Source organism: Neophocaena asiaeorientalis, unplaced genomic scaffold, assembly GCF_003031525.2.
Source record: "Neophocaena asiaeorientalis asiaeorientalis breed wild unplaced genomic scaffold, Neophocaena_asiaeorientalis_V1.1 scaffold171, whole genome shotgun sequence".
NCBI lineage: Eukaryota > Metazoa > Chordata > Mammalia > Artiodactyla > Phocoenidae > Neophocaena > Neophocaena asiaeorientalis.
In genome coordinates, this window is record NW_020174013.1 from 6922215 (window position 1) to 6946511 (window position 24297).

Sequence of the window (24297 nt, forward strand, 5' to 3'; positions counted from 1 at the left end):
AATGAATCTTCCCAGTACCATCAGCTAAAACAGTGATTTGTGCTACTGCTAGATGAGAGAAATTTGAGCATTTCTTTTAATTTGATTACTCTCCAAACACTGCAATTTATTTTTGCTAAAGTTAATTAATACTCCTGAATGACCCTCCTCAGGTTTCACAGCAACACTTCAAGCTAAAATCAGAAAGAATAAATTTTTTAAACCCATGAAGTACATGGAAAGTTTTGAAAAATTCCAAGAAATTGCACTTTTATGGCCTGAACAAATAGCACAAAAGAGTACAAAGAATACTGAGATATTAGTAACAGACCCACCCCAGGGAAGATTCCTATCTCAAATGAAGACTGCAATTAGGTAGATTAAGCCATACATCAGCATCCCTACAGCATCCAAACAGACCACTGCCTTCAGGGAAAGTTTTACATCCTTCTTTGGTTGCCCCAGTGCCCACATTCGTGTCACAGTCAAAAAGTACTTCCTTAAGTATAATTACGCTTTTCTTACTGCAACTTAATTTTGTTTTTGTGGTTCTACATGACAGGGAAATAAATGAACTTATGCCTAAAGGAACAGTCTTTTGACTTGTGTCCAGAATATATTCTGATAAGAAGAAAACAAATAACCCAACAAAAAATTGGGTCAAACTTTGAACCAAGACTTCAGCAAAGAAGATATATGGATGGCAAAGAAACACATGTAAAGATGCTCAATCTCCTTAGTCATTAGGGACGTTCAAATTGAAACCACGGCGATATACTGCTACATACCCACTAGGAAGACTGCAATTAAAAAGACCAAGCACACCAAGTGTTGACTAGCATACGGAACCACTGGGACTCTCATCCTCTGCTGGTGGAAATGTAAAACAGTACAATCACTTTGGAAAATAATTTGTCAGTTTCTTAAATAGTTAAATGTACACCCTTTTCTACAACCCACCCATTCCACTCCTAGACGTTTATCCTAGAGAAATGAAAGCATATGTCCATACAAAAACTTGTACATGAATATTTCTGGCACCTTTATTTGTAATAGTCAAAACTGGACACAGCACAAATGTCCATCAACAGGTGAGAGTGTAAGTAAATAGTGGTATATCTGTACAATGGGCTACTATTCTGCAATAGAAAGGAACTACCGATATGTGTAATCACATGGATTAATCTCAAGATTATTATGCTGAGTGAAAAAGTCAGGCAAAATAAAATACATAATGTATGATTCCATTTATATGAATTCTAGAAAGTGCAAATTAATCTATAGTGCTAGAACAGCTGTTGCCAGGTGACGGGGGCGGGGCTGTTGGAGAAGGTTACAAACGGGCACAAGGAAACTTTTGTGGGTGATAGATATGTTTACTACCTTGACACTGGGGGTGGTTTTATGGGTGTATAAACTTAGCAAATGGTACACCTTAAACGTGCAGTTTACATCAATTACACCGCAATAATGCCGTTTTTTAAGAATACCATTTCACATACATTAGAAAAGTTAAGTTATACATCCTGTCTTGTTCTCCCTTCTCAACCTCCAATCGCATCTCCAAAACATCCCAAATCTTCTTTCCTCATATTAAACAAGCCCCGCAATTTCCTTTGAACTTTTATGACCAGAATGAACCTCTCCTTGTGCTTTCTTAAAGAATCAAATCAATAAACACTGAAATCCTAACAATCGCATAAGAATTGAAAAACAGAAACTTTTTCAGGACAATGTTCCAAATCTTCCCCATGCTCTTCTAGGACAGGCTCAGAGACAGTAAGTGACGTGACCAAGCTCACAAAAGAAGTGAATGGATAAGCCGGGATTCAAAGTCAGGTCTGTCTGACTCCAGAGCCCGTGGTAGCTGCAAAACCTAGCATGCCCCAACTATAAGACATTTTTACCACCACAGGGTGGAACGACAATAACAAATACTAAAAGAAATTCAATTTTATAACTCTTACCTATACTTGACAACTCACACCATTCAACCAAGCAATGCCAAATCTGTTGGGCCCGCTTTAATGAACTCTGCATTTAGTGGCAGAATTTTTCAAGTGGTTATTAAGGTAAAACAGATTTATCCATCATCTCGAGTAGATTGAACCTGCTTCCTAATATCTTTTATTTTTGCTTATTTTCATAATTTGCTTATTCCATAGTGAACAGGTAATTTTCAACTCATCCCAGTTTGAATCATGCTGAATTCTGAACAAACAGAAACCAATTAGTGCACTATTATTTAACATAGTCCCAGTGAATGCACAATGGAGACTGCTGTGCAAAGTTTGGAGATGAAACAAAACTGATTACACTCACACATACCCACACACCCTACCACTAATTAAAAAAATTCTAGTGTTACAAGTATACAATTTCAGCTGTGGTATTATCTTTGTTCAGAAGCAAGGTACATTACTGTATGGTTGAAGCCTTCCAGCATTTAATTAGGTTACTAATTATAAGGAGAATCACATTACCTTTAAGTCTTTCCTTGGGTTGTGACTAAGGCTTAATACATTAATTTCATGGTAACTGTATTTTAAGATGGGGAGCATGTCAATAAAGAATTCTGGTCACATCCTCCAATATGTCCATGTGACTGAAGGTTTTGGCTGTGATACAATTTGATATATTTACTAGGAGGAAAATCACTGCTAATTCCCACTGCTACAGGTAGTGGCCAAGAGATATTTTATATTGCATTTTAAGCATAAGTAACATTCAAGAGAATCTTCACAGAGGGCATATACATGAATATAAAAATAAATAAAATCATTAAGTGACATTCTTTATTCCCATTTAAATTCAATTAATAAATTTAGCATCAATTCAGTATCACATTACTCCCCAACTTCCTTCCTTGCCCATCAATAAAAAAAGTCAGTGCAAATTGTATGAGTCATTCTTCAGTCATGCCAAGGATATAACCTTTAACCTAAGATTAAAAAGAAAGTGCTATGGGACTTCCCTGGTGGTCCAGTGGTTAAGACTCCATGCTCCCAATGCAGGGGGCCCAGGTTCGATCCCTGGTCAGGGAACTAGATCCCACATGCCACAATTAAGACCCCGTACAGCCAAATAAATTTTTTTTTTTTTTTTCTGAAGTGCTATGTGTGAAATTCAATACTGTTTAACTTCTGGGTGCTAACATCTAATACAAACAACATTTCAAAGGAAAATGAAACAATCTGGATCACTTCCATTCATTTTTATGATTTCATTGGTAGATTTCTATAGCTTTGGCTTGGATCCTTGATAAATTGGAATGTGGAATCATTTAGTTTATAATCTGTATCACCAGTTCGTACAAGGCACAGAAAAGTTCTCCACTCCCTCACATACTTCAAAGTATTTCATTTATTATTCAAATGATTGTTCTGACAAAACCATTAGTCAAGAAGAAAGCAAAGAAATCTTATTTTTTAAAGTGGAAATTTTAAAGATGCAGTTTTCACAACAGACTGCTTTATCTACTCATGCTATTCTGGCAAAATCTTTATTTCCTAAAAGAAAACTTTTATCTTTTTTAATTAAAATTTTTCTTATGTATTAGAAGGTCAGGGCATGTTTTTACTGATTTCACTCAAAGTGAGTGTTTATATTTTAAATTTACCTTAGCTTCTTCTTCCTAAATTCCTATAGCCTCTCGCCTTTTCTAAGGAAAATACTAAATTTAAAATTGAGAAAGGTATTGCTGAAACCATGGTGAATGTTTCACAACTACCTTGAAATGATGGTAGGAATATGCACGCTCACGCTCTCTCTCTCTCTCACACACACACTCTCACACACACACACACACACATGAAAAAATAAGTACCTTTTAATCAGAGTTCTGAGTTTAGGGCTTTTGGGGTTAACAAGAAAAAAAGTTTCCTGATTTGCAGTAGACCTATTTTCATACTTTCTTTTTCTACACTGACATCACATAGCAGCTGTATCACCGGGTAGCATGTTTGCAAGGTATGAGAAGTTTCTTGGCTTAGCAGAAAAAAAAAAAAAGCAACAGTCTAGTCCTCAAAAAGAACCCCCATGACCAGTGAGGCTGAAAAAGCTGGCTGAATCACTGGTCAAGAGTCAGTCTTATAGCAAAAATCGGTTGGGCTGAGAACAGAACCTAACAGGAAAACGTAAGGTCAGACTTGAGTCTGATTTGGTGAAGAAACATGTGCTTGGCCACTCAAGGGCTGCATATATACAGATGAAGTTAACTTCCATGACTGCTACTAGTCATGGAGCATTTCAATGCCACTACTTGAGAATCAGAGCAATAGATGTTACTACTATTCCAGCCACCAAGAGACCCCATTCCCCTCTTCTGTTACATTTGTGGAAGGAGAGTGGCTATAGTGGTTTAGAATCAATCATTTTCAAGACACGGCTCTTTTCCAATCCCAGACTTGCCAATATGTCCCTATGAAGGCGGCAAAATTTGTCTCTTTGTCTTGTGTTCATTAAGGTTCTCTGTGCTTTCAGTCTCACAGTTCTTAAAAGGAAGCATGATACCTCACACGCAACAGTCATCAAGTTCAATATAAGGCAGATGATGTAGCCCAAACCTATGGTATTTCCAACTGTGTCCAAAGTACTTGGAGCTGCCAGAAAGCAAGTATCATTCATTCATTCAGTCATTTATATTGTGGTAAAATATACATAACATAAAACTTACACTCTTTTTCTTTTTTTTAAGGTAAGAAGTGGATTTATTTAGAGATACACATTCTTTGGACAGAATGTGGTCCGTCTCAAAAGGTAAGAACGGCCTTGGGAGAAACACACTCCAGAGCGTGGGCCAGCTCAGAAGGTGAGAGGCCCCAAAATAGGGGGTGGTTCAAAACTTACACATTCTGAAGTGGCATTTAGCTCATTCACCAAGCAGTGTTAGAGCATTTTAGACTCTGGCCTCAGTGTCTTGATATCCAGGTATTCACTGGTTAATACTCACGGCTTCACAGAGATAAATGTCATTCTATTTTCAGGTAACCTTTCGGATAAGTATACAAAATCAGAGTTCATTCAACACACTAGGGTTTGTATGCTGGAGGTGAGGCAAGAACCACCCAAACCAAGCATTTGGCCATTTCCTTCCAGGTGGAAGGCAGAAACTCTGATATTCTCTTCCTTGCCATTAAGCCTTTCAGAAAATAAGCAACCCACTATTCCCTGACCTTTGGGATTTTTACAAACATCAGCCTGCCGTCCAGAACGCAGACAAGAAACTGTCCAGGGAAAACATGCCCCCAAATGAACAGGATATAAACAAAGCTGTAACTAGGTAATTAATTGTAGGGACTGGACTCCCCTCACTCTGCTTCTCTGATAACAATCTGGTATTTTATCAGCAGGTCTTTTATCTGGAAGGATTCACTGTTTTCTGCTGCCTGGAACTATTCTGGGAGGGGACAAAGACAAGCTTTCATCTTGGAACGGAAATGCAACCACATCTAGAAGGAGGAAGAGTCAAAGCTGTAAAAAGGCCTCCAAGTCTTTCCGTGCCAGCAGGGAGAGGTAAATGGAAAATAGGATGCCCCGTTTCACTAAATGCACGGGAGGAAATTCTGGTGGGGAAGAAGCCACTGCGGTCCCCATCCAGGCAATGTGCAATCTGTCTCTGTCCCAAATTCTATACCCTATCCCCACCGCTGTCAGCCTCATTCCATCTCTAATACCACACCCAACCAATGTCTCTTCCTGTCAAAATCAAAGAAACTTAAACTGTGGTTTAAATGACCAATAATACCTTAAAATACTATATCTCACCATGGGATTTCCATTTTAGGAAGGATCAAAACCGTATACTTAAAGAATGAAAGTCCAACTGTGAAACTTCAAGATTCAGCTCAAAAGGGAAGAGGCATCTGAGAAAACTGGGTGGGTAAAAGGCACTGCTTAAGACATCTCAAATCATTCCATACAGATTTCAACTACCCTGGGGGTGAAGCTGGGTTAGAATCTGGCCCTCTGAGTTATTACCGGTGTACACATTAATTAGGAGTAGAACATGTTCCCTAACCCCCTCCAAACACGGCCACACCACTCAGACCTCATAACATGCCATGGACTGGTTATGGAAGGACTTGGGAAAAACAGGGCTTTGAATTCCCCCTCCTACTTAGAACCCAGGAATATTTATCCAAGGTTGAGCCAGGGTGGCTGGCCAGTTCCAAAACCCACAGCCTGGGGCTTATGAACAAGAGAACAGATTGCCCAGTGAGACCAGTGCCCTTCTGTCAGGCTGTGGAGCAATCCTGTGAAGCTCCCTAGGTTCAGATCCCAGGCCCTCATGACACTTCACAGTGGTGCAGACTAGGGGGAGGGCGCTAGGAAACTGCTCTACTGGCCAGTTTTCCATGGGGAATTCCATCAGGACATGGCATTCTAAAGCTGCTACTTTAGGGACATGTTCAACCATGCAGCAGAATGCAAATCCCTCTCTAGTCTTTTCAAGTTTTTCCTAAGTCCTGTTTTCATTCTGGCTATGAATTAAATTCTGATATCTTAAATCATGCAGAAAAAAAGGGGTAAGAAGAGATTGAATTATATTAATTATATGGCATTGAAGCTCAGCTAGAAAACAAGAATTACATTTCTTAAGTTTCTCTTCACTAGGCTTCTGCAGGTTATAATTAGTATTAAAAGAATTTTACTTTTCATTTTATCCAAGCTGAAAAGAAGCTGAGCCTTAAATTCTGGCTTTACAGGAAAGAGAGATTCTTCTGGAAAAAAAGAAAAAAAAAAAATGAATAAACAGTCAAGCAAAAAACAAACCAGCACTACTCACCCATCATCCAAAAAGATAGCTTAAGTGACTCACTTTTCAGCGTTTGAAAATATTTTCTACCCACTGCTTTGTAAATTATTTTCTTGTTGGTGTGACACATCCTTTAGTAACAATCCAGCTTTTCCTTGGCTACCTAGATATATTTCCATAGTTACTACCAAAACAGATGGCCTTTTCCTGTACGATTGCAATAATCAAAAAGGAGCAGGCTTATTTACACAGAGGCACCCTCAATACAAATAGACATTTTGTTAATGCTCTGGACACTGCAGAGACAAAACAGAAAATCTCATTCACGTGGGCCTGCCTAATTTTGATTTTGCAATTACTCAGACTGAGGCCGAGCTAATGTTTACCTCTGGGACTGAGAGTTTCATTTAAAATTGGGAGAAATGTGGCCATCTCTTGGGAACTGGTGGCCAGGACACAAATATCCCAGACCAGGAATTTTCCCTGATGGAAAATGAAACAAAACAGAAAAAGACAACCCAGGGGGCACATCTCACACATCTCACTCTCAGTGTGCTCTCCAGCAGGTTTGGCTAGTAACCTTTGGTTGGTGAAGGAGGGAGGTGGAACTCTGCACATGAAAAATATAAAACTGAGGAAAAAAGGGGGATTTCAACCCATCTCAGAGGCCTCGAGGTGTGGCTTAACAACTAATACGTTAACCAGATGCTACTGTTACCCACCCATTAAAAAGCAGTTCCCTAGATATATTACATATAATTTGGAGTAATGAAACTTTCATTTCATAATATCCAGTAATTTGAACATTTCACTGATTCAGACTTGCCTTTTTAAGGTATCCTTTTAAAGTGTAGGATTACCACATAAGAAAATGTTGGCAATTTTTCAAAATTTCAACATATAGTGATATCCTTATGATTCTGTTTTCTAAGACAGTAAAAAGAGGATGATCAAGTAAGCTACTGTTTATGAAAGTACATTGTAAACTTCAACTTGTTTATATAAATGCTTGTTACTTTTTTTCTTTTTCTTTCAACAACCCTGAAGCTTTTCAAAATTATGTTAAGTTTCAACAGTAAAAACCTAAGATGGTAAAGTCAGATGGAAAATATATGTTCTAATAGTTTAAAAATTATGCCTAAGTAGCAGCCCACAAATAATCTCATTAAGATTTTATGCTTCTTAAGCCTCAAGACACATTTTTTCTTTGCTGAGACACTTATAACTGTGCAATGACCCACGATTTCCTATTACAAGGAAAATTTCTTTTGTAAGAAATCCTCAGTGTTTCTCAGGAATCTCAGAAATTCAGTTGAACCAGTCTTATTTAGCAACCCGTCACAACCACTTGGCCTTAACTGCAAGTTCTTCTTTCTTTTCTACTGATTTCAGATTAGAAGAGACCACTGCTAGAGCAATGCCCAAGGCGGGCAGGGGAGAGATATCTCAAGAAAGCAAAGTAAGTCCAAGTGTTTGTTATCTAAAACTTCAGGTTAATTTTGGCATATTGAGAACTAGCTTGTCATACCCCACAGATGGAGGATCGTAAACATAAGCAAAAGGGCGAATTGTAGTATTAAGCGCTAGCTAGCGTAGCTAAGGGAGTGGCGAGGAGCACAGGCTCTGGGACCAGATCGCCTGCAAATCCTGGCCTCATCACTTCCTAGCAGTATGACCTAGGGCACATTTCTAAACTTCCCACTGCCCAGCTTTCCCTCTCTGGAGGATGGAGGATGGGAATGATGTTAGGGACCTCAGAGTGTTGTCATGATGATTAAATGTATCAGTGTGCATTAAGTCCTAAAACAGTGTCTGGCCCATAGTAAATACCTGCTAATTATTATCACTCATCATTAATTATATGGAAAAAAATCAGAGCAAAGATGATAGGCACCAAGAAGCAACACAGCACAACGGATATCCCACTGTGCCAAAAATCTTATCTGTCTGGTGCTCCACTGTATTTCTATCGTGCCGGACACACAATCACGCTTACAGTAATTATCTATTGAGTAAATGAGTAAACGAATCAACCCCTGACTCCTTAACGAATCACTTTTTGACTGCGGACACATTCTGCTTACTCCTTCTGGACCCTGACTTTTCCATCTCCAAAGAAAGTTACCAACACCTGCCACTTGCTACTTCAAAGTGATGATCATCAGTATAAAGGAAAAAGCAAATCATTTCAAACTTACTGAAGGGATATCAAAAGTCAATGACTTTTAAAACCAATGTTCCTGGGCTTCCCTGATGGCACAGTGGTTAAGAATCTGCCTGCCAATGCAGGGGACACAGGTTCGAGCCCTGGTCCGGGAAGATCCCACATGCCGCAGAGCAACGAAGTCCATGCACCACAACTACTGAGCCTGTGCTCTAAAGCCCGCGAGCCACAACTACTGAAGCCCGCGTGCCGAGAGCTCCAGAGCCCATGCTCCGCAACAGGAGAAGCCACCGCAATGAGAAGCCCACGCACTGCAACGAAGAGTAGCCCCCACTCGCCACAACTAGAGAAAGCCCGTGCACAGCAATGAAGACCCAACGCAGCCAAAAATAAATAAATTTATTTTAAAAATCCCCAAAACAAAAACCCCAATGTTCTTTTGTTATTGAGTACCTATGAACACAGTCAATAATACTGAAAGGATCCTCTAATACCCTGAGTCCTGAAGTCCTCTGACTCCAGTTGGCCAGGGGGAATGTGCAGACGTCGTGCTAGGCCCTAAGAGATGGCTGTTCAGACCTCAGTGTGCAGAGGCACTACCTGGGGGAAACTGCTGACTTTTAGATGTGTATGGGACACGCAGAAGGAGTTGTCCAACAGAAAGTTGAATCTATGATTCTGTACAAGTTCTAGACCTAGGACTGACTCATCAATGTATGTGAGTTGCCAGCCAGGTGAGGACTGTACATATAAGGTGAAAAAAGAAAAGAGTGGAGGGCAGGACAAAGAGGTGCACCAACATTTAGGAGGCAGCATGAGGAATGGGCCCTGAAAGAGGAGGAAGAAGCAATGGCCAAACAAGGCCACAGAGGAAGAGCATCCTGGAGAAGCCAGTGTGCAAGAGTGTCAAATAGCAGAGGAAGATTCAGAAAGATAAAGACTGAAAAGCATCCAGTGGCTTTTGTAATGAAGAGGTCACTACTATTTCATGTTTGTCAGTGAAGCTTCAGTGAAGTGGTGGAAGAAGCATCCAGGCTGCAGTGGTTTAAGGAAGGAATAAGAGGGGAGGAAATGGAGACTGTAAACACAGAAAACCTTTTCCAAGAGTCTGGCTATAAAACAAAGGAGAGAGCTATGGTAGTAGGGAGAGTGGGTGTCTCCACGGAGACAGTCCATGCCTGATGGCTTCTATTTTCTCTTGCAATTAAGAGGTGATGAGAGTAGGGCCTTGGGTTATGGCAATGACACAAAGTAGGCCCTCAGCAAATACATTTAATGGATGGATGACCTAGTGACGAAGAGCGCTCACAAAATAAAGTGAAAGACAAGAATAAATGGTGAAGAAGAGAGTAGCTGTCGCTGTGTGGAGGGGAGGCAAGACAGGCAGTCAAGAGTCTCAATGTTCAAGGTGAGTGAGGAAAATAAGGCCCAAAGGGAAAAAGTCAAAGGGTATGAGGGTGAATGATCTGGTGCAGCTGATGTGACTAATGCAGGTTGTTTTAACAAGAAGATGATAAATAGACTGGTAAGGGTCAAGGCCCAGAGGAGAGGGAGGAAAAAAACTGCGTCGATCAGAGAAAGATAATCAAAACATGGTATGTCGTGAATTTTTCTTGTCTCATTTTAAGCCTACTGTAATTCTTCTTTACCTTCATACTCTCTTCCCTAATTCAGATTTTTCTGCCTAAAGAGAAAAACATACAGTTTTGATTCTAAAATGTTCCCTACCAGGTAGGAGAAGATGACTTCATATTAGCTGGCATTTGGGGCTTGGTACTCTCAAATCTTCAATTCAGCATTAAAAATGCCTGCTGAGCATCTTGGCTACATTTTTGAGAAAATAATTAAGTTTAAGGAAATAAAGGCTCCTTAAGGAAAAATATTATTAAAATATTTTAAAATTTAAATATTATTACATTTATAATAATTTTCCCGTTACTCTTCATTACTTCCATAAGATTTGGAAATGCAACACTTGGAGTAAATACTGTTCTTAATTAAAGTTTACCAAAGATTCACCGTGGACCGTTTCTTCTGCTAAGTAGCAAACCATTTATTTTGTAAATTTCCTGGGTCATCCTTGATTCAAGTGGAAACAAAGTTCTTTAGGATAACTTTCAAGTTATGAATCATAAAACTCTGCCACAGTCTTCTGCTTGTTAGAGCCCACTGTCTGCAGAATGAACAGTATGACTTTCCTCTCTTAAGAGCTGCTAACCAACATGGGAGATTTCTTAAAGTCTTCAGGATGGTAAACTGAATTCCCACGTTCTTTTCCTGCCTTGCTACTAGGAAAACCTCCTGAATTTCTCCAACCCACCAGTGCTCCTCCCCTTGTTTACAGGACCTTGGTCCTTAGTGTATCTGCCATACAATTAAGTGGTTCATATACAGTATGTCAGGTTCACAGCATGGGTTTTATCTTACTAGCTAGATCATAAGTTCTTCAAGGATGAAAAACGTTTTTCCTTTACTTTGCTTCTTATCCAAGACCTCATGCTAGCTAGGTATACAATGGATGTTTAACAACTACTTAGTTAATCTATTAACTGATTGGATTCTAAGTTTGAGAGTGAATGGCAGCAATAGGCCATGGATTATCATCATTGTCAGAAATTTCACCTAAGAACGAGGCTGTCTACAGATCACTTGTTCTAACATGACCTGAACTGGCCTACTGAAGTAACAGATAACACTGCAGAAAAGCTGGTCCTTACAAGTTTTGTTTTTCTAGCTTGCTTTGTCAATGCATTCCATTAAGAGGTGAACTCCTCATTCCTTTTGCTCAAAAACATATTTAGAAAATGGTCTTAAAGAGATCTGGCACCAGAGATTAAGTTGGCCAGGCCCCCCTCTAGGAACTGAGAGATAAAAATCGGTGACAGATGTCAGAGGTATCTTTTTATGCCAGAACTCTTCGCAAAAAAGCCACACGATGCAGAAAACATGATTTCATTCCACACACTGAACCTCAGGTACCCCTGGGTAGAATCTGGAAATTCAGAAGGCCGTAAGCAAAAAAGCCCTCCAAATAAAGCACTAGCTAGGCAGGGCCATGGTAAAAAGGAGACCAAGTAGATAGCTGCCCAAACTGTGATTTCACCAGCATTGGGAAATACCTTCCGATCTCTGCTTTTGGGTCCTCCCTTATGTAAGGCCTAAAATTCCATCACCTAGATTCCTCACTTTATTTCAAAATGTGTATCTGTGTAACACAACAAACAGCCCCAAGGAAGGTAATGACTAGGGTCATTTACATGTCTGTATGAAAGGAAGGAGTAGGCACAGGTTTGGCTTATAGGCAAAGGGGAGAACTGAGCACTCAAAAAAGCCCTGAGTGGAACTGAACATCTGCACCTTGACAATCTTGCTCAAGGCCTGGCCTGGTATCAAAGTCATATCACTAAAACCAGAGGTCAGGGTTTCTACACGTTAATGGAATGGCAGGTCCCTTTTTTTCACCCAACCATTGTTAGCAGATCAGAATGGTATAGGGAGACTCCTAACCTTTAATCCCATTCTCTAAGGGTCATGGAATTTACCAGTAACCACAGGACAGGTGGAGTTCTGAACCTCTAGGATGGCCAGGCAGGAGGAAGTGCTGTAGTAACAGCACCAGGAAAGCCCTATTCTCAAATATTTTTACTTGTAATGGGCTAGGACTGGCAACTCCTTTATTCTTTCTACAGGCATCTCTGTTTGACGTTTGGACAACAAAGAGTTATCTATTTTAATCATTCTTCAGAAAAGCATCTCTGACTTTTCTCAAAGACTCAGATGTTCCTTGTACTTGTCAGAAAACAAATGTGGCTTAAGCCAACATCTGAAATGGAGAAAAATATAGCAACCACCAAAAAATGATAATTAAATTAATAAGGAATGCTTTTCAGACAAAACATCCCATAGGCCAAAAAAATGTTTTCAGAACTACAGAGAACAAAGTTATAGAAGTTACTTAGAAGCTAAATTTAAGTGGATTAACTGCTGAAGGGTACCATGTAGGGGCAGACCACTGTGACCTGTGGGCCATGAGAAGTATGGCACCCCAACTGGTAGGTGGAGGAACCCATGAATGACAGAGTATCTTTTGATTCCAGAACTCTTCGCAAAAAAGCCACACGATGCAGAAAACATGATTTCATTCCACACACTGAACCTCAGGTACCCCTAAGGGGTACCTGAATAAAAATGTACAAATATGTGTTACAGGTTTAGGGGCAGGTTTATCATTTCACTGCACATTTAGAATCTACAGCCAGGTTGTTCAGCTATTCTAAAATAAGACACCTCAAAAAGATGCCTTGACGGTCATCTGGCCCCACCTCAGATGCACTGCAGAAATCTAAAAAATATACACAACATATGATCAGTTTTCCTTGATGACATTCAATGACCAGCAGCTCAGTATTATGGAAATCTGTTCGTTCTCTTGATGCAGAATGTTAGCTCTCACAAAATTCTTCCTTATATTAAAATCTGAAATCTACCTCTTACTTTCCCATTGGGAGCACAAGAGAGAAATGATGTGCCTTCTGTCATACGGCTGCCTCTCAAATATGTAAAGACCATTACCATGTTGCCTCTAACTAGTCTTTTCCAGTCTAACTATTTCCAGATGTTTAGCTTCCTCCTCATCTTGGTCACCTTCTCTGGATAAATATTAGTTTATCAGTGACCCTCCTAAAATGGGAAGCCCACAGCATAATAACATAATAGCAGAATGATGTGGGTTTAGTCTGACCAGCAGAGTTCAGGGGGATTATAGCCTTCACTACCTAGAAGCAGCAACTGTGTCATACTGCTTCCTCAGGGCTCACCAGGAAATCCCATTCCCCAAGATTTTTTCATAAAATCTGCTATGAAGCCGACAGCTCTCATTCTATATGTATGTAATTTTGACTTCTCTTTACAAAATCAGAACATGATATATATCTCTATTAAATGTTATCTTGATAGTCTCAGCCCATCAATCCAGTCTTCCAAGGCTACTTTGAAATCATATTTTTCAATTATGGACTATATTAGACATATCAAATAAAAAAGAGTAGAGAGAATAATATAACAGCCATTTGCCCCAAACCCAGCTTAAGAACACATCACAAATAAAACAAGCTCCTAGTATATGCTTCCTTAATTTTATCCCCTCCTTCCCTGCTTCATAAAGGTAATGGCTACTAGCCTGAATTTGTGTCTGTCTCTCCCATGCTTAAAGACTATTTTGAATGGGAGTCCACCACCAGTTATATCTCTCTTATATGCAAACCTAATAAGCACGCAATCTAGTCTGTCTTCATTTTAAGTAAGTAATTCAAACACTGAATAAAGCAGCATTGGCCTCATCTATCAGACTCCTAATCCCATCAAAACAATGAGGTGACTCAGGCATGACTAATTCTTAGGGAATCCTTACTAGCTCTCAGCAAATAAAGTATGAAGCACTTGCAAGTAATACATTGAATGATCCAGTCTAAAACAATATCAACACAATTGTTTGGTCACTGATAAAAATATGCCTTTTCCTCTCTCTTTTGAAATCTTTCTGCAAGCTCCGAGGATAACATTCCCATGCCACACATCCCCCAAATTACTGACTTGGCTCTAGGCTAACTTGTACCTGAGGCTGTAAGTTATCTGTGTCCGAGACAGTGTTCTTTTTCTATCACCTCACCTACATCTGGTTTCAGGGCCTTCCTTCCAGTTTACTGGCAAAGACAATGCTGAAGCAGGAGTTAAAAAAAGTCTGCCCTCTATCACCTTATACCATCAAGCCCTTCCTCTCTCTAGAATTTTTCTTAACCAACAAACTAAGGGGCTTTTATCTGCTATTTTGTAGTCAGGATTATCCCCATTATACAGACTCGACAGCCTGAAGCACTAAGGGGCCCACTTTTTCGTGCCACATTAATCAGGAGGCTTTCCCCCACGTATTTTGGCTTGTTTATAATTCTATGACCTCCCTCCTCCTCTTATCAATTCAGGCTCCTCTCATTTGGCTCTAAAGCCTGCAGCACGGTAGCTGCAAGGTGGACCTCCAGATCCCTTGACTGGATAGCAGTCAGGGGAGAGGAGGTCAGAGTCCAGGAAGGTCTCAGGTCATAGGCTCATAAGGCCAGAGAGGACCCTGGGTAATGTCCAATACCTTAATTTGATAGAAAAGGAAACCGAGGGTGTGACCTTCAGAGAGGTGAAGTCAAAATAAAAGCAAATGTCAGAGCTCACATTAGAGCATAAGATTCCTCAAAGGGCAGGTAAAACAGAAAACCCAGCTGAGCCTCCTTTCTACATAATCAGTAACCAGTGGGATATGAAATATGGCTCCAATACTGTAAGACCAGGAGTCCCTTAAGTACTTCATAGATACACAGATCTGCTAAGACACAGTGTCTCATTTCACAGTTAGTTTCGTTTTTAGGTTAATATTTCAGCCTCTGTGCCCAAACCTGGGCTACGCAGAGAAAGGTACCAAAAATGAAAAACTGAAAAAATCCATAGCTGCTTCTCCATGGAAAGAGATTAAGATTTATTTGGAGGGAATAAGTATTGAGCATATAAATTACAATATGATTCAGTAATGATGACTAGTAAGATAAGAGATTTAAATTAATGCTATAGCTATTCAGAGGGAGAGAGGATTAAGAGCTGGGGTGGAGAGAAAGGGAGGTGGGTATGCCTTCTTTCCCAGCAGTGTCTCAACAGCCCTCTGCCTGATTTCTTTCTCTATAAAGCAAATCCTGCCTTCTACTTATCACAAGGATTCTGGGAAGACAGAACAGATAGAAATGTGCAACCTTGGAGGAAAGTTCCTGGTATTATAATCACAAATGAAGGTAGAAGCCAACTACTGTCTACTGCAAAAACCCCAACTCTACACGATGGCAAGGAAGATCTTTCAACTTCATAACCTGGGTAAGGAGTAAGGTGATAATTCTTGCATTATGCAACTTTCAAGGAAAAGAAAACAAGAGTCAATATTATTTTCCAATATCATAGGCTTAAAAGGCCTAAGTCTTAGTTTTTGTACTCCCTACCCCTCCCTTCTTAAGACTGGTACAATCAAAAGGTTCCATGAAATATTTAAAAAATACATAAAATGCGTATTTTCCAATTTTTGTTTTGATTGTTGACTAGATGTTTCAATATCGCAACTAAAACAGTTTCCATTGCATACATAGGTCGCTATGGGTGATTTCCACTGCCACGTGTTTAATTAAGATTGTATGGTTATTTGTACCTCAAAATTTTTCACAAAACAGAAAGGCAGATTTCACTGAAAATTTACCTAAAGTGAACAAGGACTGAAATGATTTGGAGAAAAACATACCAAAAGTCATTTGCAATGAAAATAAGTCAAAAAGGGGGGAGGTTGGGGAGATCCTTTTAAAAGCATCCCAGAGTGAACAAAAGGCAGTAGAGGGATTTAATCCGATGCGGAGACCTCAGTTATCTGCAATAGAAGGCACTTTTTGCCTCACACACAGGTACCACACTGGTCAAGCATCACAGCTAGTGAATAAGTGGCAGAGCTTAGAAAGAACCAAGTCTCTTGAGTCCAGGGCCTTTGTTCTGTTCAGGATTGCCGAGGTTTGAGGCATTTTTGGTTTCCTACAGCTCGTCAATTCAAACTTGAAGCTTGCTTGTGAAAGGGAATTCCAAGGTGTGTGTCCAGAGATATTCTGGTCTCTAGAAAGCCCCGGACACGTGGGCACTAGTGAACTGTAATCAGGGAGCTAGTCAGGGTCCCTTTTAAAGCATGCGTCACTCTGCTCTGTGGTGTCTGAACTGAAGGGGGTGAACGGCCTTAAACTGAAGGCATCATCTCTGCATGGAAGAGGGCTGTGTATCTGGATCCAGCACAGCATTAGGCACATAAAATACACTCGATTTGAAAAAACCTTGTAAACAAAACACTGGGATTAACATGATCATTTCTGTTCCAAGATGATGCAACAAATCATAGCTGTGCACACACATAACTGTGGAATATCCACATCAGAAGCTTCTAAGATTTAAGTTAACAAAGAAAGGCAACAGAGATATAAGCTTGGATTCCCAAATGTGGAATAAGGGACAAAGGTACAAATAATACTTCCTAACACCTCACAGAGAGGAAGGAAATGGCAGGTAAGTATATGTAAATCAAAAGGAAATAAAAAGCTGTCATCAGGGCTTTTATTTTTTTTTAAATCTTTTTGCGGTACGCGGGCCGCTCACTGTTGTGGCCTCTCCCATTGCGGAGCACAGGCTCCGGATGCGCAGGCTCAGCGGCCATGGCTCACGGGCCCAGCCGCTCCGCGGCATGTGGGATCTTCCCGGACCGGGGCACGAACCTGTGTCCCTTGCATCGGCAAGCGGACTCTCAACCACTGCGCCACCAGGGAAGCCCTCATCAGGGCTTTTAATCTTCTCATTGTACAACTGATTCACTTTAGCACAGTCAGAGCAACCTCTGTGCTACTCCCACTAGCTGAAAAATTTTGCTTTAGCTAAACTCAAGAGTATCCAAGAGCCTGATTAGAGCTCTTCCAAGTACGTAAATTAATACTAGCAATGCCACAAAAATAAAACACTGCCCATCCACTTGTGCATATATCCGTCTTTTCAGCCATTATCCCAAGTCAACACAGCCTAATCTTTACCATGATTAGAACCACAAACACTGCCTGGATTGGCAGGTTTTTATGATCAATCTTTCACTTTCTTCATGAATAATTTTCTCAGAAGTATTTTAAATCTAATGTGTATAGTTTTACCAAATTCGCTATTTAAAAAAATCTTTTTATATAGTTCATCTCTCTGGTGGGGTGAAAACACTGGGATTAAATTTGAGATAGCACAGAGTAGCACAGAGGTTGCTCTGACTGTGCCAAAGTGAATCAGTTGTACAATGAGCAGATTAAAAGCCCTGATGAGGGCTTCCCTGGTGGCGCACAAGGTTGTCCTGGCAGTAGGTTGATGAAACCCAAAACTGGGTTTTCTAACTCTAAATCTAGGATCTTTCTACTTTCTTTTCAAGAAAGAAAAGCCAGGCTTCTTCTATCCCAGGCCACAGACTGGCCCCAACTACCCCAAGCAATGATCCCACAGATGTAAGCCTGAGAGAAAGCCTGCACCCAATCAAGCCACTGCCACCACTGGAAAAGCAAGGTCAGGAGCAGACCCCACTGCAAGTGGGGCATGACTTCTACATCGTGAAAATAGCCTGCACTTGGATCCACTGCCTAGATACAGGCTCCTAATCGCTCCTAGTTGCATAAATTTCAGGGCCCTTGGGGCTACTCAGTGTAGCCAAAACTCTTAACTACACAAAAGGGAGTTGGATATTTTGGTGTAATAGAAAGAGGATACCCAACACTCCTGACAAGCCCTACAGTCTTGGGTTCATATTCCAACTCTATAACTGAGTTGCTTTCTGAACCTCAGTTTCCTCAACAGGTAAAGAGAGGTGTAACACCTCCTCTCAGAGTCATCGTTAAGCAAAACGTCCAGTTCAGTGCCTGGCAAACAGTGGAGACTCAACAAGGTTGGTCTACTTCCTACTGAATTCTCTGCTCAGAATATTTTCTTGCTTGTTCTCTGAATTCCTGGGTCAAAAGCTACTTCTGATAAACCTCCCGAATAGCCTAACCAAGTTCCAAGTATAGTTTATTAAAATCATCTCTCTGTATGTGTGTGCTTCTGATAATGTTTGATATCTCAAATTTAATCTTGCTACTCAATGTGTGATCTGCAGACCAGCAGCCTCAGCATTACCTAGAAGTCTGTGTGAAATGCAGAATCTCAGGCCCCGCCCCAGACCTACTGAATCAGAATTTATGAGATCCCCAAGTGATATGTTTACATCTTAAAGTTTGAGGAACACTGCCTATAACATACTTGGACATTCAATAAACCAGAGCCTACGGACACTCTAAGGAATCCGCTATGGCATTTTTGCTGCTGGTGGTGCTCTATGAATCTTTATTCAAGTAGAAAGCAACCACTGATTAAGGCATTTTCACTGGAAGGACAGGAGAACTGTACATTTCTTTCTTTGTGTTTCTGAGTTAAGAAAAAGAAGATGCACTAAGTACATTAGCCTTAAGGCAATATTTAAATCTCCTATGTTCACGTGATCTTTGTATATGTAATAAGTGCTCTGAGTATAATTACTAACATGAGCTTTCTGATTATATGTAAACTAATAAATAACAGGAAGGATACTTTCAACATAGTAACTTCCGGTTTCTAGGATGTAACACCTATCAGAAATAAGCTTCCACAGGGCTTCCCTGGTGGCGCAGTGGTTGAGAGCCCGCCTGCCGATGCAGGGGATGCGGGTTCGTGCCCCAGTCCGGGAGGATCCCACATGCCGCGGAGCGGCTGGGCCCGTGAGCCATGGCCGCTGAGCCTGCACGCCCGGAGCCTGTGCTTTGCAACGGGAGAGGCCACAACAGTGAGAGGCCCGCGTACCGCAAAAAAAAAAAGAAAAAGAAAAAGAAATAAGCTTCCACAAATTGGATGTTCTCAACACAGGACGATAAAGTTCTAAAGCGTGCCTTTGTTTCTAATGTACACTGTGATTCTGTATATGTGCCTCCCCCAACCATCAACTTTCTGAATTATTTTTTAGTTCTTTCCAGTTATATGTGAAAGTACAATTTTTAAATGCTCCTGAAAGTTAAATTTATGACCCAAATTCCTAAAATGAATCACCAAATGCTGGATACGGGAGGCTGGTAACTCTGTGTATCAGGAAACAAAAACCAATCTGAGTGAGTCATCTCTGTGATCACAGATAACACAGCCACAGCCAGGGCTTGGCGCAAACAAATGGCTACAGCAATCACACACCAGAATCTTGTGTTTAATGGTTTCTCACATTAAAATGCATCAGTCAGCTCTGTGAAACCAGGAAGTGGAACCCAGGACACCACATAAATAACAAGTACACTCTCTTGAGTTGGTTATATTTTATCCTTCTGCTGTATTTCATTTTTTGGTAGATACATAAAAATGAAGGTACTGTTTTGTCAAGAGGTAAGCAGAAAGGTAAAGCTAACTAATATCACAGGCTTTCTGAAATATTTCATAAGAAAATTTCAATACTTTTTGGAGGCCTGTTTATTGAGGCCTTTGATCCAAAATGAAAAAGGTGATCAGAAGCTGGCGAATGCCTCAAAAAAATGTAACAAGAGGAAGTGGTAATAGGCTGTAGAAGCAGAAAAGCCTGTTATCATTTGATTCCATGTGTAATCTTTATGCATGGCTTTTTCTCAGGTACTCCAAGCTTGAAGGGGAAGATGAGTGGGAAGTGAACTCGTGCTACACAGCATTGCCATCTAGATGCTGCCCCTTGCAACCACCAGCAAACTCCTCCAGAGTGAAGGACCAGGTGTCCTCTTGAACCCCTGGACAGGGGATATATGCCAGAACTGAGCCTGCCCCATGCTGGCCAGGCTCAACACAGGGATAATGCAAACACCCAGGCTATGTTTATCAAAAGGGGGTATCTCCTATCAACACCACACACCCATTAGCAGGCAGGACTCCCAGAAAACACTATTTAAACAGGAGACATGAGCTCCTAAACCCACCATCTGAAACACTGGAGACCAGTTGGGGGCAATGGCAATAATCCCAGGCCCCTGTCTTCACAAGAACCCTCCCAGAGTAAAAAAAAAAAAAAAAAAATCTATAATTTCTGAAATAGGAACAGGATTAAATAGCCCCATAAAGCCCCCATGCCCACTCCCATTATTTCCATGAGGCATACACTACCTCATAATGAAGGGAATAAAAGGTGCCATGCTGAGAGCAGAACAGGTGCCATCCATCGGGGAAGGGTAGAGCCTCCCCAACACCAAAAGTAAGAGAAACATGCTGGGATGATGGTTTAGTTCTCCTGTATCACTGAAAAAAGAAAAAAATTATTGTACATAAAAGATAGGCAAGGCACTATCTTCAAACGTTTTTCTCATTAAATAATTATGTATTGATATATAACGTGAGACTATGATCAGCAATAATTTTCCTTTTTGCGTTTTTTCCTCCATTCACTTCATATTTTCTTAGTGTGTAAATGAGGGAGAAACTGGCAAAGCCGTGGATTGGGCTTTTGCACAGGATTCTCTTCTCAAAGCATATTATTTGGTAATTCGAGTCTGCTGTTTTGATTTCAGCTGTTCAGACATTAGAGAGGTGTTTATTCCAGAGTATGAAATGTGAAACTTTTAACATCCAAATGTACTTAGGAAAGCGTGGACAGTCACTTACTAGGGCCAGAAAAGCCTGTCTGCACAAATTACTAATGTGAGGAAATGGATCATAAACAGAAGTAAAATTCACTGATGCGATTTTATTTTCTCATTACAGACAATTGGTATAAATTCATGCCAAGTGCAAAAACTGCTAAAAGAATAAAATGGTCCATGCTCTAAGATGTCCATTCTAAAAATTATACTACCAGCCACAGAATGTGATTGAAAAGACAATGGTGAACTTTTTTATCTGCTCTGATCAGACTGGAAGCCCTCTTAATAGCATTATTTTGTGTTTCCAGGGTCACTGGCCATCTTCATTCAAGTAGAATAGTACCATTTCTGATCACAAGTGACCAGATTAGTCACCTGCAACAGGTCAGTGATAAAAAAAATGACAGGTGTGTGTTAAAGCAAACTCAATATGTAAACACACAGATTTTGAATATAAGAGGAAGAAAATGATTCTTAGAAGAAATCACCATGTGCTTCTAAAAAGCTAACTCCTATAAAACACTAAAAACTTTAAAAATAGGATTTTTAAAATGTAAAATATAATATAAAACCCCGATTTTATACAACCTTTCAGGTACATATCTACTACAGAGTGTCAGGCAACATGATGTATTTAATAAAGAAGGACTTTTTAAAAATCCATCTATGTTTACAAGGAAGGAGCTGATTAAAAATTGCTGCCTGGAGGGAAAAATCTTGAAGTAATTCACATCCTTGATTTCACTTTGCCCCACCCTATTCTCTTCTTACCTGTCCACGGTATTGGCTACAGTTTCCAACTGTTTGAGAAGAAAGGGATAGAGTTCGGGGAAACGAGAGAAAAATTCACTCCCTGTCATCCTGTGGAGAGAGAAAAATAGATAAATTACTATCATTTATTCCTTCTGATTTGATAATAAAGCCTTTTAATTTATTTTTTAAAGAATGACAACAAAGATCATTTGAAGATTTAATGAAATAAAGTTAAGAACAAAACTCACATCTGAAGAATTTAACAATCAACAGAAACAAGAGATTTAATTTGGATTTTGGAAATGCTCTTAACGTACGGAATTTTATCTCAAAATTTAAGATTACATACACTTACAAGTATTTAATATTAACTTCTGACAGGGAAGAAGTATGCAATTTGTAAAAATGCCAAGTTTCCACAATTGATTTGGACTCTGAGTATAGTCAGCACCTGGTGGACTGAGACTGACTCAGCTTCAGTAGTAAGGGCAAATGTAAAACGAGGTTTCTCGAAGTCGGCACCAATGGCAGCTTGGATGAGCTCCTCTTTGTTGTGGAGGCGGTCCTGTGCATTGTAGAGGGTTTAGCAGCCTCCATAGCTTCTACCCACTAGATGCCAGTAGCTCAACACCTCCTCCTTCCACCAGCTGACAACCAAAAATATCTCTGGACATTGCCAAATGTACCCTGAGAGGGAAAAAAAGGTTCCTAGCTGAGACCCACTGGTCTGGAGCATGGTTATCAGAAGACATGGCATGTGAAGCTCTGGGGCGCCAATCTGAGAGGGCTACCTTTTCCCTCTTTATAAATACTGCCCCCTGAACTCTGACAAGATTCTGAAAATAGGTCCTCCAACTGTACAACCGACAAAAAAGCTCAAGCTAAACATAGCGTTTGGTGTTAAGTACTGTCTCCAAAACTATTAAAGAATTACTCTGAAGGGGTAACATAAATATTCCCCAACTTGCCCTTCTTAGCAACTCTAGATGCATGCTCCTATTAATGAAGACCCCAAATATCATTGTTTAAAAATTGGGGTGTATTTCACACACAGTGGAATGCTCAAACCTTAAGTGTACCATTCGATCAATTTTCACAAATGCATACACTCATGTAATCCAACCCTATGAAGCCTCAGTAATTTTCCATCATCCCAGAAAGTTCCCTTGTGCCCCTTTCCCAGTCAATTCTGAATCCCCAAAGCAACCATGATTTGATTTCTATCACCACAATTTGGTTTTGTCTAATCCAGAATTTCATATAAATGTAATAATGCATTACATAACTTTTTGTGTCTGGCTTTTTTCACTCAGCATAAAGCTTATGAGATTCATTCATGTTATTCAACATATCAATAGTTTGATTCTTTTTGAATATACAAGGTTGTTTATCCATTCTTCTCTTGACAGACAGGGACTGTTTCCGTTTGTTGGCTTTCATGAATAAAGCTGCTATGAACATTCTTACACAAGGTTTTTTGTGGACATATGTTTTAATTCTTCTTAGAAAACTGACTGTTTTCCAAAATAGTTATAGCATTTTACACTCCCAACAACAAATAAGCATTCTAGTGGCTCTATATCCCTTCCAACATTTGCTGTTGTCTTTTTTTTCATTTTAGCCATCCTTGTGGGTATGTAGTGGTATTTCCCCATTATTTTGGAGAGAAGTGATTACTTTTGTTTGTTGCATACTTTTAAAACCTTACCACGTTATAAATTTTCTTTTATACCTATTTCATATTCAGTAAGATCAAATTTTTTAAAAAGTCCTTACTCTATCCCTTACTTTATCCCTTATTCTATCCTTACTTTATCCTCAATAAATAAGTTACAGATTTATTGAACATTTACTGGACATTTTATGTTAAATAAGCTCATATCCTTTTTGTACTTATTAGATATTTTTATGGAAAAAATTAATAAATATTATAAGAAACACACTAGACTGCCCAGTGCCTCTCCTCATAGAAAACTATGCAAAAGTATCTTAGCTTTCTCTTATAAAAAATTCAGTGCATTAAGTACTTACCTTTCGTTTGATTTTTTTCCCCCAACAAATATGCATATTACATATACTGCTGTGCACCTTGATTTTTCTTCATCTAAACTATATCTACCAAGTCATTCAATATCAGGCACCCTGAACTATTTCTTTCCATTTAATGGCTGCAGAGTAAACCACATTATGGTTGAGTGTAACTGATTTAATCCCTAATGGTTAGGGCTTTGGGTTGTTACCAGTCTCTTGCTGTTACAAAGGATAACATGTATAAATTTCATCGTTAATAAATCGCAAACCTGGGCTTTGCAAGGTCAATGTTTTATTGAGGGGGAAGACAAAACAATTCCACTACAGGCTATGTTACATTCCTTACCACCTCCAAGCAAAACTGGTCAAGAATATCAGCTTCC

General features: G+C 39.8%; 1 protein-coding gene and 1 non-coding gene across 5 annotated transcripts in view; one reads left to right on the top strand and one right to left on the bottom strand.

Annotated features, from left to right (window-relative positions):
* THADA (THADA armadillo repeat containing) overlaps positions 1 to 24297 on the bottom strand; it is a 307233-nt gene that overhangs the window by 158232 nt on the left and 124704 nt on the right. For all 4 annotated transcript variants that reach the window (XM_024753496.1, XM_024753497.1, XM_024753498.1 and 1 more), the window contains 2 exons: positions 21902 to 21991; positions 20658 to 20789 (listed from right to left, as the gene is read on the bottom strand). In XM_024753496.1, the coding sequence (XP_024609264.1) occupies positions 20658 to 20789; positions 21902 to 21991 (222 nt within the window). The remainder of the gene's footprint in view (positions 1 to 20657; positions 20790 to 21901; positions 21992 to 24297) is intronic.
* Positions 2951 to 3023, top strand: TRNAW-CCA (transfer RNA tryptophan (anticodon CCA)). Its single transcript has one exon. It is a non-coding gene; the product is annotated as a tRNA-Trp (tRNA).